This window comes from Oncorhynchus kisutch, linkage group LG8 (assembly GCF_002021735.2).
Source record: "Oncorhynchus kisutch isolate 150728-3 linkage group LG8, Okis_V2, whole genome shotgun sequence".
Classification (NCBI taxonomy): Eukaryota; Metazoa; Chordata; class Actinopteri; order Salmoniformes; family Salmonidae; genus Oncorhynchus; species Oncorhynchus kisutch.
Window position 1 is genome coordinate 62,645,271 of NC_034181.2, and position 16,114 is coordinate 62,661,384.

The following is a 16,114-nucleotide window of genomic DNA, read 5'->3' on the forward strand; positions in this document are numbered from 1 at the left end:
GAGACTGTGTGTGTCTGAGCACTCGTAATGTCTGAGCACTCGTAAACAACAGTGGGCTTCTTGGAGGAGAATATAGACTGATTGCTGCATTGATGTGGTACCTATATAGAGAAGAGCAGCGAAGAACCTGAGGCTCTCACTGTTGCTTACCCTCTTTGCATGGCTACAACATGTTTCAGTTGGTTTCTCTTCTGTTTAAACGTAGCAGTAGAACTGATGATAGTGGTGTACTGTTTGATGCAGACTGAATGGGCCATTTTAATTATATAGAATAAATAAATATCAAATAATATATTATTTGGCGACATTCTCTTCAAGTCATCAATCAGTATTTTGGATATTTTATTGGACATTTTATTCCCTGAATTTGAAATGTAGCCATTTTGCTCCAACTGTGGAGTATACATTTTATGGCTTTTAAACATCCCATGAAGTTCAAGTAAATTATGACTTTTTTGTTCAATGGCTACTTTTCAAATGCCATGGTTTTTAGTAGGGTTTACGTTGTGCGGGGGGGACATGCAGTATTTTCATTTGGCTTGTAATGTTATCAAGATATAGTTTTTATTTTGTTTTGTATCTACTTTGTTTGTTTTGTTTTTGGGTTGCTGTTTAAACAAAAGTGGGATGTTGTGTATATATTGAGAGCTCCTGTGTGTATTGGCTGCTCTGATCTGACATTCAGACCTGCATTCTGTTTGACCTGACCTTTAACCCCTACCTCTGAGTGTCTCTATTTCAGGTCTCCCTGCTTCCTCTCTCTGCTTCCTCCTTCAGCCATTAATCTTATGTTTTAATATTCTACGTTGCCTTCTGTCACTTGATTCTTATATTTATAAGCACATTTATTTATTGGATGTGTGCTACTGGTTGCTCTTGTCCCATTACTCACCATATGTTTCTTCCATTGTTTATTTCCTCAGATGTACAAGAAGGATCCCTACCTGGAGGAGCCAGTCAGAGTGAACCAAGGTGGTGTAAAACCGTCTCCGGCGATGGGGCCGCCCATGACCTACGAGTCCCAGCCTCCGTACCAGGACCAACACCCGTACAGAGATTACGATCACCCGCCCAACCGCTACGACGGGGGTGGCTACCTGGAACCAAAGTATCGTAACTTCGACTCTCAACTGCACCACGAGAAAAACGTGCCTCACTACGATGACCAGTGGCCTCCATACAACCAGCAGACCTCTGGCCCACCACCCCACCAGCAGCAGCACCCCCCTGGGCCTGGCTACGACCCCCGGCTGTCCTATGAAGATGGACCCGAGCGAGACAGCCCTCCTCAGCCGCGCTATGATGAGAACCCGCTTGGCTACAACGGACGACCTCGCTACGGCAAGCCAGCAGGACCAGGACCCATCCGCTACGATGAGCCTCCTCCATCCGTCCCAGGGGGCTATGCTCCCCTACGTTACGACCAGGAGCCTCACCCGTATCCCCCTGCAACACGCTCTCCAGAGCCCCCGAAACAATACTACCAGGGGGAGCCTGCCCAGCGGCCAGGACCTGGTCCTGCCTACAACCAGGCAACACCACAGCACCGAGGCTACAAGCCCCCATCCCAACAGTATGAACCCATCATGAACTTTGACGCCCCAGTGCCCGCACCCAAACCACAACCAGAGGCTCTCCGTCCCTCACCTGGGGACACGGTGATCACTACAGCCCCCAATCCTCTTCCTCCTCCCCCCAGAGTGGAGCTGGAGGACGACCCGGCCATAAGGGCCCAGTCGGTGCTGTCCAGGGTCAAGATGTTTGAGAACAAGCGCTCTGTGTCTGTGGACCGAGCCAAGGAGGCAGGAGAGACCGTCGGGCCCAGGGTAAGCATCTGGAAAACACCTCACTCTTGTGCACGTATGTAATGCTCAGAGTGCTTGACTTGGGCACGAGCTCAAATGCTCTACTGCCTGAGCTCCTGTTCATCTTATAGAATATTAGCTCAAAAGTATTGTGGAGCTCCTGCACCTAAATGCAAATGGTAGCGGCACATAAAATGAGTACCAGAACCTATTTCAGTCCAAGTTAAGCACTGGTAATGCTCACAGGGTTACCTGACCCTGACCTCTTCTAATTCTATTTGATTGGTCCATGTGATGTCCGTAAAGGTTTACTTTTCCAGGAATTTTATTTGCATTTCTATCTTGCTCCCACAGTCAGCAGATCTGCCCACCAAACCAGGCGCGTGCATTCCTAAAGCCAACTCGCTCAGCAATCTGGACCAGGAGAAGTCGTTCAGGTAATGAGTCATAATGGAGTACAGCCCTGAGCCCCCCCCCCTCCCACCACACACACAATACATCACACCACAGAACAGATGCTGCTTTCTCTGAGGGCCAAATATGTCTGTTAGGGCTGTCAGGTGATCCACTCTGAAGTGGATAATAGGGCTTAGAAAGGTAAATTACTTTTGAAGATATATGACAGTGTACTGTATTGTATGGCTGCCGTCTTGTGTACTCTGACCCAACTTAGCCATTATTTTGATGTTTATCTACTTTTTTGGCACTAAATCTATCCGCTATCATTACATATGATCAACAAATACTTTTGAACATCAGACCGGCTCTTACTTAACTCAATTCTGGGTTCAACTACGAGTTTGACTCATCTGCCCTGGGCTCTTTGTGTACCTCCAACCAAATCTTCGGGCTACCCAAGAGGAAACGCCGGCGAAAAGGAGGCAGGAGAGTGGCCGTCCTGGCGAGTCGAAGGAAAACCAGCCACCAGTTCCCTTCATTCTATTGGCCACTTGATAATAAGATGGATGACCTCTAGCGGGACTCTCGTAACTGCAATATCCTCTGTTTTTCTGAAACATGGCTTTCAGACAAAATACTTGATGGATTCTCCATTCACCGAGCGGACAGGATATCGGATTCAGGGAAATCTAGAGTGGGAGAGCTAAGTCTCTTCATCAGCAGCAAATGTTGTGCAGACTCTAGCGCAGTAGAAGGGAGTTTTGTCCTATTGTTCACGTCTTGAAATACCTGATGGTAAAATGCTGACCTTTTAACCTCCGGAGAGACTTTTCATCTGTTATTGTGACTGCTGTATATATTCCACATCAGGACAACAACAACAAGCTGACACTTGATGAACTGTACGAGGCTATAAACAAGCAGGAAACCATGCACCCGGATGCTGCTTTTCTTGTTCCCGGTGATTTTAATTCCACGCCACTCCTGCTTCCTGTTTACAAACAAAAGCTCAAACAGGAAGACCCATGATGTGCTCCATAGAAAATGGTCTACCGGAGCAGAAGCTATTCTACAGTACTGCTTTGCTAGTGCTGACTGGAATTTGCTAATCAGGAAATGCATCGCTGACATCGTCCCCACAGTGAAGGTTTGCTGCTTCCCCAAACTAAAGCCCTGAATTAACACAGAGGTGCGTGTTAAGCTAAAGGACAGAGCTACTGCTCACTGGGCTATAGCAGCGAACCGTGAGGCTATGGCCGAGGACACGAATGCGTACAAGAAGTCCCGCTACGACCTCTGCAGAGCTATCAAACAGGCAAAGGGGTAAGATCTAAACAAGGTGGAATCCTATTATACTGGCTCTGAGTCATGTGGCAGGGGCTACAGTAAATTATGGACTACAAAGGAAGCCCTAGCCGTGATCTGCCTAATGAAGTCTCTCTACCAGACAATCTCAATGCCTTTTATCAATGCTTCGACAAAAACAACACAGAGCCCAGCATGAGGGCCCCCGCTGAGCCAGAGGACTGGGTGATCTCTCTCTGAGGCTGACATGAGTAAGGTTTTTGAGTGTGTCAACACGCGTAAGGCCGCATCTGTCTTCAGAGACATTTTCAACCTCTCCCTGTCCCAGTCTGTAATCCCCACGTTTCAAGCTGACTACCATCATTCATGTTCATCAAAACTCTTAAGGTATCCTGCCACGTTAACTACCGTCCTGTAGCACTCACATCTGTAATAATTAAGTGCTTTGAAAGGTTGGTCATTGCACACAAGAACTCCATCATCCCAGATAGCCTGGACCCACTCCAATTTGCATACCACCCTAACAGATCCATAGATGACGCAATATCAATTGCACACCACACTGCCCTCTCCCACCATAGTGCCCTCCAAGAGTGTCACCAAGCTCGGGACCCTGGGATGGAACACCTTCCTCTGTAACTGGATCCTGGTCTTCCTGATGGTCGACCCCAGGTGGTAAGAGTAGGCAACAACACCTCCGCCACGCTGACCCTACAACAATGGGGCCCCCCACGGGTGTGTGGTTAGCCCCCTCCTGTACTCCTAGTTCACCCACGACTGCGGCCACGCCCGACTCCAACTCTATCAAGTTTGCTGATGACACGTGGTGGTAGGCCTGATCACAAATGGCGATGAGACAGGGAGGACGTCAGAGACCTGTCAGTGTGGTGCCAGGACAACAACCTCTCCCTCAAAGTCAGCAAGACCAACAAGCTGATCTTGGACTACAGGAAACAGGGGAGGGTGCACACCCTCATCCACATCGACGGAGCCGCAGTCAAGGGTCATGAGCTTCAAGTTCCTCTGTGTCCACATCACTGAGGACTTAACATGGTACTCTCACACCAGCACAATTGTGAAGAAGGCACGGCAGTGCCTCTTATCCCTCAGGAGACTGAAACGATTTGGCATGGCCCCTCAGATCCTTAAGAATTTTTACAGCTGCACCATCAAGAGCATTCTGACTGGTTGTATCACCGTCTGGTATGGCAACTGCACCACCCTCGACCCGAAAGCCCTACATAGGGAGCTGCGGACGGCCCAGCGCATCACTAGGGGTGAGCTCCCAGCCATTCAGGACGTACATTCCAGGGTGTGTCTGAGAACTGTTTTCCATACTCCCGTCCGGCAGGTGGTACAGTTGCATCAAGGGTCAGACCAACATAATCCTAAACCATGGGTCCTCAAAGGTTTTGGGGCCGGGTACCCCGTTTGTGATAGCAAATTCATCGTAGGTAGGTAGGTAGGTAAGTGAGGTAGGTAGGTAGGTAGGTGAATGAAGTAGGTGGGTAGGTAGGTGAGTGTGGCAGGTAGGTAGGTAGGTAAGTGAGGTATAGAGGTAGGTAGGTAGGTAGGTGAATGAAGTAGGTAGGTGAGTGAGGTAGGTAGGGTGGGTAGGTGAGTGAGGTAGGTAGGTGAGTGGGTGGGTGAGGTAGGAAGGTGGGTAAGTGAGGTAGGTAGGTAGGTAGGTGAGTGAAGTAGGTAGGTAGGTAAGTGAGGTAGGTAGGTAGGTAAGTGAGGTAGGTAAGTGTGGTAGGTAGGTAGGTGAGTGAAGTAGGTAGGGTGGGTGGGTGAGTGAGGTAGGTAGGTAGGTAAGTGAGGTAGGTTGGTAGGTGAGGGAGGGAGGGAGGGAGGTGAGGTAGGTGAGTGAGTGAGTGAGTGAGGTAGGTGAGTGAGGTAGGTGAGTGAGGTAGATGAGTGAGTGAGGTAGATGAGTGAGTGAGGTAGGTGAGTGAGTGAGATGGGTAGGTAGGTGGGTTAGGTAGGTAGGTGGGTGAGGAAAGTAGGTAGTTAGGTAGGTAGGTGAGTGAGGTAGGTGGGTGGGTAGGTAGGTAGGTGGGTGGGTAGGTGAGTGAGGTAGGTGAGTGGGTAGGTAGGTAGGTAGGTGGGTAGGTGAGTGAGGTAGATAGGTAGGCAGGTAGGTGAGGTAGGTAGGTAGGTAGGTGAGTGAGGCAGGTAGGTGAGTGATGTAGGTAGGTAGGTGAGTGAGTGAGTGAGTTAGGTAGGTAGGTAGGTAGGTAGGTAGGTAGGTAGGTAGGTAGGTAGGTAGGTAGGTGGGTAGGTAGGTAGGTGAGTGAGTGAGGTAGGTGGGTGGGTGGGTGGATAGGTAGGTGGGTAGGTGAGTGAGGTAGGTAGGTAGGTAGGTAGGTAGGTAGGTAGGTAGGTAGGTGAGTGAGTGAGTGAGGTAGGTAGGTGGGTAGGTGAGTGAGGCAGGTAGGTAGGTAGGTAGGTAAGTGAGGTAGGTAGGTAGGTGAGGTAGGTAGGTAGGTGAATGAAGTAGGTGGGTGGGTGGGTAGGTGAGTGAGTGAGGCAGGTAGGTAGGTAGGTGAGTGAGGTAGGTGATGTAGGTAGGTAGGTAGGTAGGTGAGTGGGTAGGTAGGTGGGTGGGTAGGTGAGTGAGGTAGGTAGGTGAGTGACTGAGTAGGTAAGCTGGTAGGTAGGTAGGCAGGTAGGTAGGTAGGTAAGTGAGGTAGGTAGGTAAGTGAGGTAGAGAGGTAGGTAGGTAGGTGAATGAAGTAGGTAGGTAGGTGAGTGGGGTAGGTAGGGTAGGTGTGTGGGTGGGTGGGTGAGTGAGGTAGGTAGGTAAGTGAGGCAGGTAGGTGAGTGATGTAGGTAGGTAGGTGAGTGAGGTAGGTGGGTGGGTGGGTAGGTAGGTAGGTAGGTAGGTAGGTAGGTAGGTAGGTAGGTAGGTAGGTAGGTGAGTGAGGCAGGTAGGTAGGTAGGTAAGTGAGGTAGGTAGGTAAGTTAGGTAGGTAGGTGAATGAAGTAGGTGGGTGGGTGGGTAGGTGAGTGAGGCAGGTAGGTAGGTAGGTAAGTGAGGTATAGAGGTAGGTAGGTGAGTGAGGTAGGTAGGGTGGGTAGGTGAGTGAGGTAGGTAGGTGAGTGGAGTGAGGTAGGTGGGTGAGGTAGGAAGGTAGGTAAGTGAGGTAGGTAGGTGAGTGAAGTAGGTAGGTAAGTAAGTGAGGTAGGTGGGTGGGTGGGTAGGTGAGTGAGGCAGGTAGGTAGGTAGGTGAGTGAGGTAGGTAGGTAGGTGATGTAGGTAGGTAGGTAGGTAGGTAGGTGAGTGAGGTAGGTGGGTGGGTAGGTAGGTAGGTGGGTGAGTAGGTGAGTGAGGTAGGTAGGTGAGTGACTGAGTAGGTAAGCTGGTAGGTAGGTAAGTGAGGTAGGTAGGTAAGTGAGGTAGAGAGGTAGGTAGGTAGGTAGGTGAATGAAGTAGGTAGGTAGGTGAGTGAGGTAGGTAGGGTAGTTGGGTGGGTGGGTGAGTGAGGTAGGTAGGTGAGTGATGTAGGTAGATAGGTGAATGAAGTAGGTGGGTGGGTGGATGGGTAGGTGAGTGAGGCAGGTAGGTAGGTAAGTGAGGTATAGAGGTAGGTAGGTAGGGTGGGTAGGTGAGTGAGGTAGGTAGGTAGGTAGGTAGGTAGGTAGGTAGGTAGGTAGGTAGGTAGGTGAGTGAGGTAGGTAGGTAGGTGATGTAGGTAGGTAGGTAGGTAGGTAGGTGAGTGAGGTAGGTGGGTGGGTAGGTAGGTAGGTGGGTGAGTAGGTGAGTGAGGTAGGTAGGTGAGTGACTGAGTAGGTAAGCTGGTAGGTAGGTAAGTGAGGTAGGTAGGTAAGTGAGGTAGAGAGGTAGGTAGGTAGGTGAATGAAGTAGGTAGGTAGGTGAGTGAGGTAGGTAGGGTAGTTGGGTGGGTGGGTGAGTGAGGTAGGTAGGTAAGTGAGGCAGGTAGGTGAGTGATGTAGGTAGGTAGGTGAGTGAGGTAGGTGAGTGAGGCAGGTAGGTAGGTAGGTAGGTAGGTAAGTGAGGTAGGTAAGTGAGGTAGGTAGGTAGGTAGGTGAATGAAGTAGGTGGGTGGGTGGGTGGGTAGGTGAGTGAGGCAGGTAGGTAGGTAGGTAAGTGAGGTATAGAGGTAGGTAGGTAGGGTGGGTAGGTGAGTGAGTGAGTGAGTGAGTGAGTGAGTGAGTGAGTGAGTGAGGTAGGTAGGTAGGTAGGTAGGTAGGTAGGTAGGTGGGTGAGGTAGATAGGTGAGTGAAGTAGGTAGGTAGGTAAGTAAGTGAGGTAGGTAGGTGAGGTAGGTAGGTAAGTGAGGTAGGTAGGTAGGTAGGTAAGTGTGGTTGGTAGGTAGGTGGGTGAAGTAGGTAGGGTGGGTGGGTGGGTGGGTGAGTGTGGTAGGTAGGTAGGTAGGTAAGTGAGGTAGATAGGTAGGTAGGTAGGTAGGTAGGTGAGCGAGGTAGATAGGTGGGCGAGGTAGGTGGGTGAGGTAGGTGGGTGAGGTAGATGAGTGAGTGAGGTAGATGAGTGAGTGAGGTAGGTGAGTGAGTGAGATGGGTAGGTAGGTGGGCGAGGTAGGTAGGTAGGTGGGTGAGGAAAGTAGGTAGTGAGGTAGGTAGGTAGGTAGATAGATAGGTAGGTGGGTGAGGTAGGTAGGTAGGTAGGTAGGTAGGTAGGTAGGTGAGTGAGTGAGGTCGGTCGGTCGGTCGGTCGGTCGGTAGGTAGGTGAGTGAGGTAGGTAGGTAGGTGAGTGACTGAGTAGGTAGGTAGGCAGGTAGGCAGGTAAGTGAGGTAGAGAGTGAGGTAGGTAGGTGAATGAAGTAGGTAGGGTAGGTGAGTGAGGTAGGTAGGTAAGTGAGGCAGGTAGGTGAGTGATGTAGGTAGGTGAGTGAGTGAGTGAGTGAGTGAGGTGGGTGGGTAGGTAGGTGAGTGAGGCAGGTAGGTAAGTGAGGTAGGTAGGTAGGTAAGTGAGGTAGGTAGGTAGGTAGGTAGGTGAATGAAGTAGGTGGGTGGGTGGGTAGGTGAGTGAGGCAGGTAGGTTAGGTAGGTAGGTGAATGAAGTAGGTAGGTGAGTGAGTGAGTGAGGTAGGTAGGGTAGGTGAGGTAGGTAGGTAGGTGAGTGAGTGGGGTGAGGTAGGTGGGTGAGGTAGGTGGTTGAGGTAGGAAGGTAGGTAGGTAGGTGAGTGAAGTAGGGTGGGTGGGTGGGTGGGTGAGTGAGTGAGTGAGGTAGGTAGGTAGGTAGGTAAGTGAGGTAGGTAGGTGAGTGAGGTTGGTAGGTGAGGTAGGTAGGGAGGGAGGGACGGAGGTAGGTAGGTAGGTGAGTGGGGTAGGTAGGGAGGGAGGGAGGTAGGTGGGTGAGGTAGGAAGGTAGGTAGGTAGGTGAGTGAAGTAGGGTGGGTGGGTGGGTGGGTGAGTGAGTGAGTGAGGTAGGTAGGTAGGTAGGTAAGTGAGGTAGGTAGGTGAGTGAGGTTGGTAGGTGAGGTAGGTAGGGAGGGAGGGACGGAGGTAGGTAGGTAGGTGAGTGGGGTAGGTAGGGAGGGAGGGAGGTAGGTGAGGGAGGGAGGGAGATAGGTAGGTAGGTGACTGACTACATCCATTTATCCTTCATCCTTCTACTGATCACTATTACCCCTGTTTACATGACACTTGCACACTCACATTAACATACACACGCACACACCCACCACTTATGCTGCTGCCATACTGCTTACTATTATTATTATTTATCTTGCTACCAGTCCTAATCCCTGCCTACATGTTCATATCTACCTCAAATACTACAGTATCCCTGCACGTTGTACATGTACCCTGTATATGCCTCCCTGTCTTATTTCTTGTTTTTTTGTATTTTAATATTTAGTTATATGAATACTGCACTGTTGGGTAGGGCTTGCAAGTTAAGCATTGTACCTACGTAAATCAATGCCGCTGCCTTTCACTGGTGCTACTGGTTGCTGCTTTTGGTTTTGGAGCGCCCCTCGGTGGACGCTAAGAGAAACTACCTTCCAACTCTGCACACACTGACCGATGCAGTAATAAACACTGCTCAAAAAAAATAAAGGGAACACTTAAACAACACAATGTAACTCCAAGTCAATCACACTTCTGTGAAATCAAACTGTCCACTTAGGAAGCAACACTGATTGACCAAAATTTCACATGCTGTTGTGCAAATGGAATAGACAACAGGTGGAAATTATAGGCAATTAGCAAGACACCCCCAACAAAGGAGTGGTTCTGCAGGTGGTGACCACAGACCACTTCTCAGTTACTATGCTTCCTGGCTGATGTTTTGGTCACTTTTGAATGCTGGCGGTGCTTTCACTCTAGTGGTAGCATGAGACGGAGTCTACAACCCACACAAGTGGCTCAGGTAGTGCTGCTCATCCAGGATGGCACATCAATGCGAGGTGTGGCAAGAAGGTTTGCTGTGTCTGTCAGCATAGTGTCCAGAGCATGGAGGCGCTACCAGGAGACAGGCCAGTACATCAGGAGATGTGGAGGAGGCCGTAGGAGGGCAACAACCCAGCAGCAGGACCGCTACCTCCGCCTTTGTGCAAGGAGGAGCAGGAGGAGCACTGCCAGAGCCCTGCAAAATTACCTCCAGCAGGCCACAAATGTGCATGTGTCTGCTCAAATGGTCAGAAACAGACTCCATGAGGGTGGTATGAGGGCCCGACGTCCACAGGTGGGGGTTGTGCTTACAGCCCAACACCGTGCAGGACGTTTGGCATTTGCCAGAGAACACCAAGATTGGCAAATTCGCCACTGGAGCCCTGTGCTCTTCACAGATGAAAGCAGGTTCACAATGAGTACATGTGACAGACATGACAGAGTCTGGAGACGCCGTGGAGAACGTTCTGCTGCCTGCAACATCCTCCAGCATGACCGGTTTGGCGGTGGGTCAGTCATGGTGTGGGGTGGCATTTCTTTGGGGGGCCGCACAGCCCTCCGTGTGCTCGCCAGAGGTAGCCTGACTGCCATTAGGTACCGAGATGAGATCCTCAGACCCCTTGTGAGGCCATATGCTGGTGCGGTTGGCCCTGGGTTCCTCCTAATGCAAGACAATGCTATACCTCATGTGGCTGGAGTGTGTCAGCAGTTCCTGTAAGAGGAAGGCATTGATGCTATGGACTGGCCCGCCCGTTCCCCAGACCTGAATCCAATTGAGCACATCTGGGACATCATGTCTCGCTCCATCCACCAACGTCACGTTGCACCACAGACTGTCCAGGAGTTGGCGGATGCTTTAGTCCAGGTCTGGAGATCCCTCAGGAGACCATCCGCCACCTCATCAGGAGCATGCCCAGACGTTGTAGGGAGGTCATACAGGCACGTGGAGGCCACACACACTACTGAGCCTCATTTTGACTTGTTTTAAGGACATTACATCAAAGTTGGATCAGCCTGTAGTGTGGTTTTCCACTTTAATTTTGAGTGTGACTCCAAATCCAGACCTCCATGGGTTGATAAATTTGATTTCCATTGATAATTTTTGTGTGATTTTGTTGTCAGCACATTCAACTATGTGAAGTGCAGTGTACTATACGCATGTTGCAGAGGCTGTCCCGTACACATGCTTATCATTGAAGCGCTACAATGTTTTCATTGTAGTTCTGTCTGATTTGTTATATGGTAAATTGTAGTGATTTAGAGATCGGAACAAAAACACCACAATATATTTTAGAGGAATTTCTTTGTGTGGTTTATGTTATTTTAATTCTCACCCCTTCTTTATCTCTATCTCTCTTTATCTCTCTCTTCAGAGTCCCTGAGCCTCAGAAGCCCCGGGAGGTGTCCGATGATGACATAGTGCGCTCTAACCACTATAATCCAGATGAAGACGAGGAGTACTATAGGAAACAGCTGGCCTACTTTGACCGGCGAAGCTTAGACGCAGGCAAGGCCCCTCAGACAACACCTGTCATCGCAACCAAACCTGCTGCTCAACCACAAGCACATCCCGGATACAACTACCCCAGGTAACTCACTCCCACGTGTCACTCTCTCTGGGATATGTGGTAGGAAATCAAATCCCTGTGGTGGGAGACGGTGTATGTGAGTGGAGCGGAGCGAGGAGTGGATCGTTTTGACTGGAGCGTCGGCCTTCTCGCCCACTCCAGTAGCGCTCACTTCACGAGCTCAGGGCATGCCCGTCCCAGCATGCATTTTTTGTCTACTTGTCTGCTGCTGTAGCCCTTTGCTTTAACTACTGTATGGTAAATATTTTCATAAAGCATGATGGCGTACTTACTAAGTGGACATGCTAACAGAAAGGAACAAGGTGGGTAGCTAGCTAAGTGTGTCATTGTAGCAAAGTGTTTATAAACTGAAAATCAGATCTCTTAAAAGTTTCATTAATTTCCGTTCTATCTATACAATCATTGATTTTGGCCCAATAGGCCTGGCATATTACCTCTTCCAAGGAGCTTTCTGTTTTGATAGGGTTATTTGACCTACAATCCTTTAGGCTTACCTACAGAAAAAAGAAAGAGATGCATCCCTGCCCAGCCTGGGGATGTTTAGCATCACTCAGAGGGTGATGCAAGCTGACTAGCCTAGTAACTGGCCTACTAGGCAAGTCAGTTAAGAACAAATTCTTAGTTACAATGACGGCCTACTGGGGAACAGTGGGTTAACTGCCTTGTTCAGGGGCAGAACAACAGATTTTTACCTTGTCAGCTCTGGGATTTGATCCAGCAACCTTTCGGTTACTGACCCAATGCTCTAACCACTAGGCTACCTAATTTGTATTTAAATCTAAGTAAGTCACAGCCTATATGTGTAATTTATAGAGTGAATTGATTTAATGCAACAAAAATGTTTTTTAAGTGCTGAGCGCTTAATGCCACTGCCAGCCTAGTGTGTCACACTAGCAAATTATTCAAAATGTATTTATTTGTCGGCTACATCCTTGAAATGTCGGACTCCTGACCTATTTCGTGTTTATATGCTGTTTAATACGACAAGTAGCCTATTTGAATTGATAAGCGCTTCTTACAGTCAAATCAAATCAAATCAAATTTATTTATATAGCCCTTCGTACATCAGCTGATATCCCAAAGTGCTGTACAGAAACCCAGCCCAAAACCCCAAACAGCAAGCAATGCAGGTGTAGAAGCACGGTGGCTAGGAAAAACTCCCTAGAAAACTCCCTAGAAAGGCCAATACCTAGGAAGAAACCTAGAGAGGAACCAGGCTATGTGGGGTGGCCAGTCCTCTTCTGGCTGTGCCGGGTGGAGATTATAACAGAACATGGTCAAGATGTTCAATGTTCATAAATGACCAGCATGGTCGAATAATAATAAGGCAGAACAGTTGAAACTAGAGCAGCAGCACAGTCAGGTGGAAGTTGAAACTGGAGCAGCAGCATGGCCAGGTAGACTGGGGACAGCAAGGAGTCATCATGTCAGGTAGTCCTGGGGCATGGTCCTAGGGCTCAGGTCAGTTGAAACTGGAACAGCAGCATGGCCAGGTGGACTGGGGACAGCAAGGAGTCATCATGTCAGGTAGTCCTGGGGCATGGTCCTAGGGCTCAGGTCCTCCGAGAGAGAGAAAGAAAGAGAGAAGGAGAGAATTAGAGAACGCACACTTAGATTCACACAGGACACCGAATAGGACAGGAGAAGTACTCCAGATATAACAAACTGACCCCAGCCCCCCGACACATAAACTACTGCAGCATAAATACTGGAGGCTGAGACCTTTCCTGTTTATTAAAATACTTTTCATTCAAATAATTTGGTTTTGTTTTCTATTTTCAAACCAAATGGTAGGTCCAGGTAGTCACAACAATAGATGGATGTTGGTTAAACTGATGATGATTTTAATTAATGGAGCGAATTTGGAGTGGCAGTTTTTGAGGAGCGTTTTTTAGCAGAGCGGTTAGAAAGGACCGCTCCATGAGCGATGTCAGGTTTTCCAACCGCTCAACTCCGCTCACATACTCTGGTGGGAGACACAATATAGCTTACTTTCCCCCTGCAGCACACTCACCAGAAAGAAACCTAATGGGGGTCTAAAGCTTTTTATCTTAGTGGTTCCTCCTTTAAAAGTTGCGAGCTTACGCTGCGGGACTTAGAGGTACCCAGCGTTACGGCTTCATTTCTTCAGACCACCACAAGGGGGAGTTAGAGCACTCAGCATGCGTTTAGATCCCAAGGTTTTTATATGACCAATCATATCGACTGGTTCCAATGACAAAATAAAATGTATGTTTTAGTTTTTTAAAATTTTACCCCTTTTTCTCCCCAAATTCGTGGTATCCAATTGTTAGTAGCTACTATCTTGTCTCATCGCTACAACTCCCGTACGGGCTCGGGAGAGACGAAGGTTGAAAGTCATGCGTCCTCCGATACACAACCCAACCAAGCCGCTCTAGTTCTTAACACAGCGCGCATCCAACCCGGAAGCCAGCCACACCAATGTGTCGGAGGAAACACCGTGCACCTGGCAACCGCCACAGGAGTCGCTGGTGCGCGATGAGACAAGGATATCCCTACCGGCCAAGCCCTCCCTAACCCAGACGACGCTAGGCCAATTGTGCCTTGCCCCATGGACCTCCCGGTCGCGGCCGGTTACGACAGAGCCTGCGTGCGAACAGCACCCTTAACCTATGCGCCACCCGGGAGGCCCCCAATTGAAGGACAAACAGTACAGTTAGATAGCAATAAAAACGGTACTATAGAGGCACAGAATAAGTTAGAGGAAAAACAAAAAGAAATGGAGGAACTTATTCAAGAAAGATCTACTGTAATATATTATAATAATAAAGCGAACTGGATGGAATATGGGGAAAAACAAATTCCTTTTCAATCTTCAAAATAGGAATGCTACCAAAAAAATGTATTCAAACTTGTTACAAATGATGGAGTCACGCATGATTCACCAAATTATATTTTGAAAGAGGAAGTAAAGCACTTTAAGAATATGTTTTCATTCCAGGCTCCTCCATCTCCACTAACTGAAACTAATTGTATGGATTTTTTTCCTAATAATAATGTAAAATTAATATCTGTACAGAAAGACTCATTGTGAAGGCCAAATTACTGAGGAGGAACTGCTTGAGGCAATTGGGGCCTTTAAGGATGGGAAAACTCCAGGGCTGGATGGCATACCAGTGGAAGTATACAAAACATTTTTTGGTATACGCTTGTTTTAACCACTCCTATATAAATAGTAGATTATCAGACACGTCTGATATCATTATTACTGAAACAGGACCCGAGTATATATGTATATATAAAGATCCAGTCCATTTAAAAAAATTGGAGACCTCTTACACTTCAGTGTTGTGAAGCAAAAATCCTAGCAAAATGCTTGGCACATAGAATTTAAAAAAGTATTGTCAGATATTATTCATCCTAATCAGACAGGTTTTTTACATGGACGATACATTGGAGATCATTTAAGACAAGTACTGGAAACAATAGAACACTATGAAATATTGGGGACACCAGCCCTGGTTTTCATAGCTGATTTTGAAAAGGCTTTTGATAAAGTACGACTAGAGTTTATATATAAATGTCTAGAATATTTCAATTTTGTGGAATCTCTTATAAAATAGGTTATGTATAGTAACCCTAGGTGTAAAATAATAAATAATGGCTATATCTCAGAAAGTTTAAAACTATCTAGAGGAGTAAAACAAGGTTGTCCACTATCGGCATATCTATTTATTATTGCCATCGAAATGTTAGCTGCTAAGATTAGATCAAACAATAATATTAAGGGATTAGAAATCCGTGGCTTAAAAACGAAGGTGTCATTGTACGCTGATGATTCATGTTTTCTTTTAAAACCACAATTGGAGTCTCTCCATTGCCTCTTAGAGGATCTAGATACTTTTGCTATCCTCTCTGGATTAAAACCAAATTATGATAAATGTAACATATTATGTATTGGATCACAAAAAAATGCACATTTTACATTACCGTGTAGTTTACCAATTAAATGGTCTGACGGAGATGTGGACATACTCGGTATACAAATCCCAAAAGAAAGAAATGATCTCACTCCAATACATTTTTATAGAAAGTTTGCAAAAATAGATAAGATCTTGCCACCATGGAAAGGAAAATACCTGTCTTATTTGTGGAAAAATCACCCTGATTAACTCCTTAGTCATATCACAGTTTACCTATTTGCTTATGGTTTTGCCGACACTGAGTGACCTGCTTTTTAAATTATATGAACAAATAATATTCAATTTTATTTGGAACGGCAAGCCAGATAAAATTAAAAGGGCGTATTTATATAACGAATATGAATTTGGGGGGCAGAAATGATTAAATATTAAAGCATTAGACCTCTCACTAAAGGCATCAGTCATACAAAGGTTATACTTAAATCCAAACTGGTTCTCTAGTCAATTGGTATTAATGTCTCATCCTATATTCAGGAAGGGCCTTTTCCCCTTTATTCAGATTACACCTGCTCACTTTCGGTTGTTTGAAAAGGAAATCATCTCCAAAATATATTTATTTTTTAAACAAAGCCTTAGAAAGTTGGTTGCAATTGCAGTTTAATCCACCTGAAAGGTGTGGTTGTGGTTAAATTCAAATATACTAATTGATTTAAAGAAACTGTATTTATCTGAGAAATTTAAAAAAAATGTATA

At 47.3% G+C, this 16,114-nt stretch overlaps 1 protein-coding gene across 23 annotated transcripts in view; it reads left to right on the forward strand.

Moving 5' to 3' along the window:
• The window catches only part of LOC109895444 (tight junction protein ZO-1), a 150,442-nt gene that overhangs the window by 119,845 nt on the left and 14,483 nt on the right, over positions 1 to 16,114 (forward strand). For all 23 annotated transcript variants that reach the window (XM_031830799.1, XM_020489126.2, XM_031830811.1 and 20 more), the window contains 3 exons: positions 924 to 1,826; positions 2,160 to 2,242; positions 11,262 to 11,477. In XM_031830799.1, the coding sequence (XP_031686659.1) occupies positions 924 to 1,826; positions 2,160 to 2,242; positions 11,262 to 11,477 (1,202 nt within the window). The remainder of the gene's footprint in view (positions 1 to 923; positions 1,827 to 2,159; positions 2,243 to 11,261; positions 11,478 to 16,114) is intronic.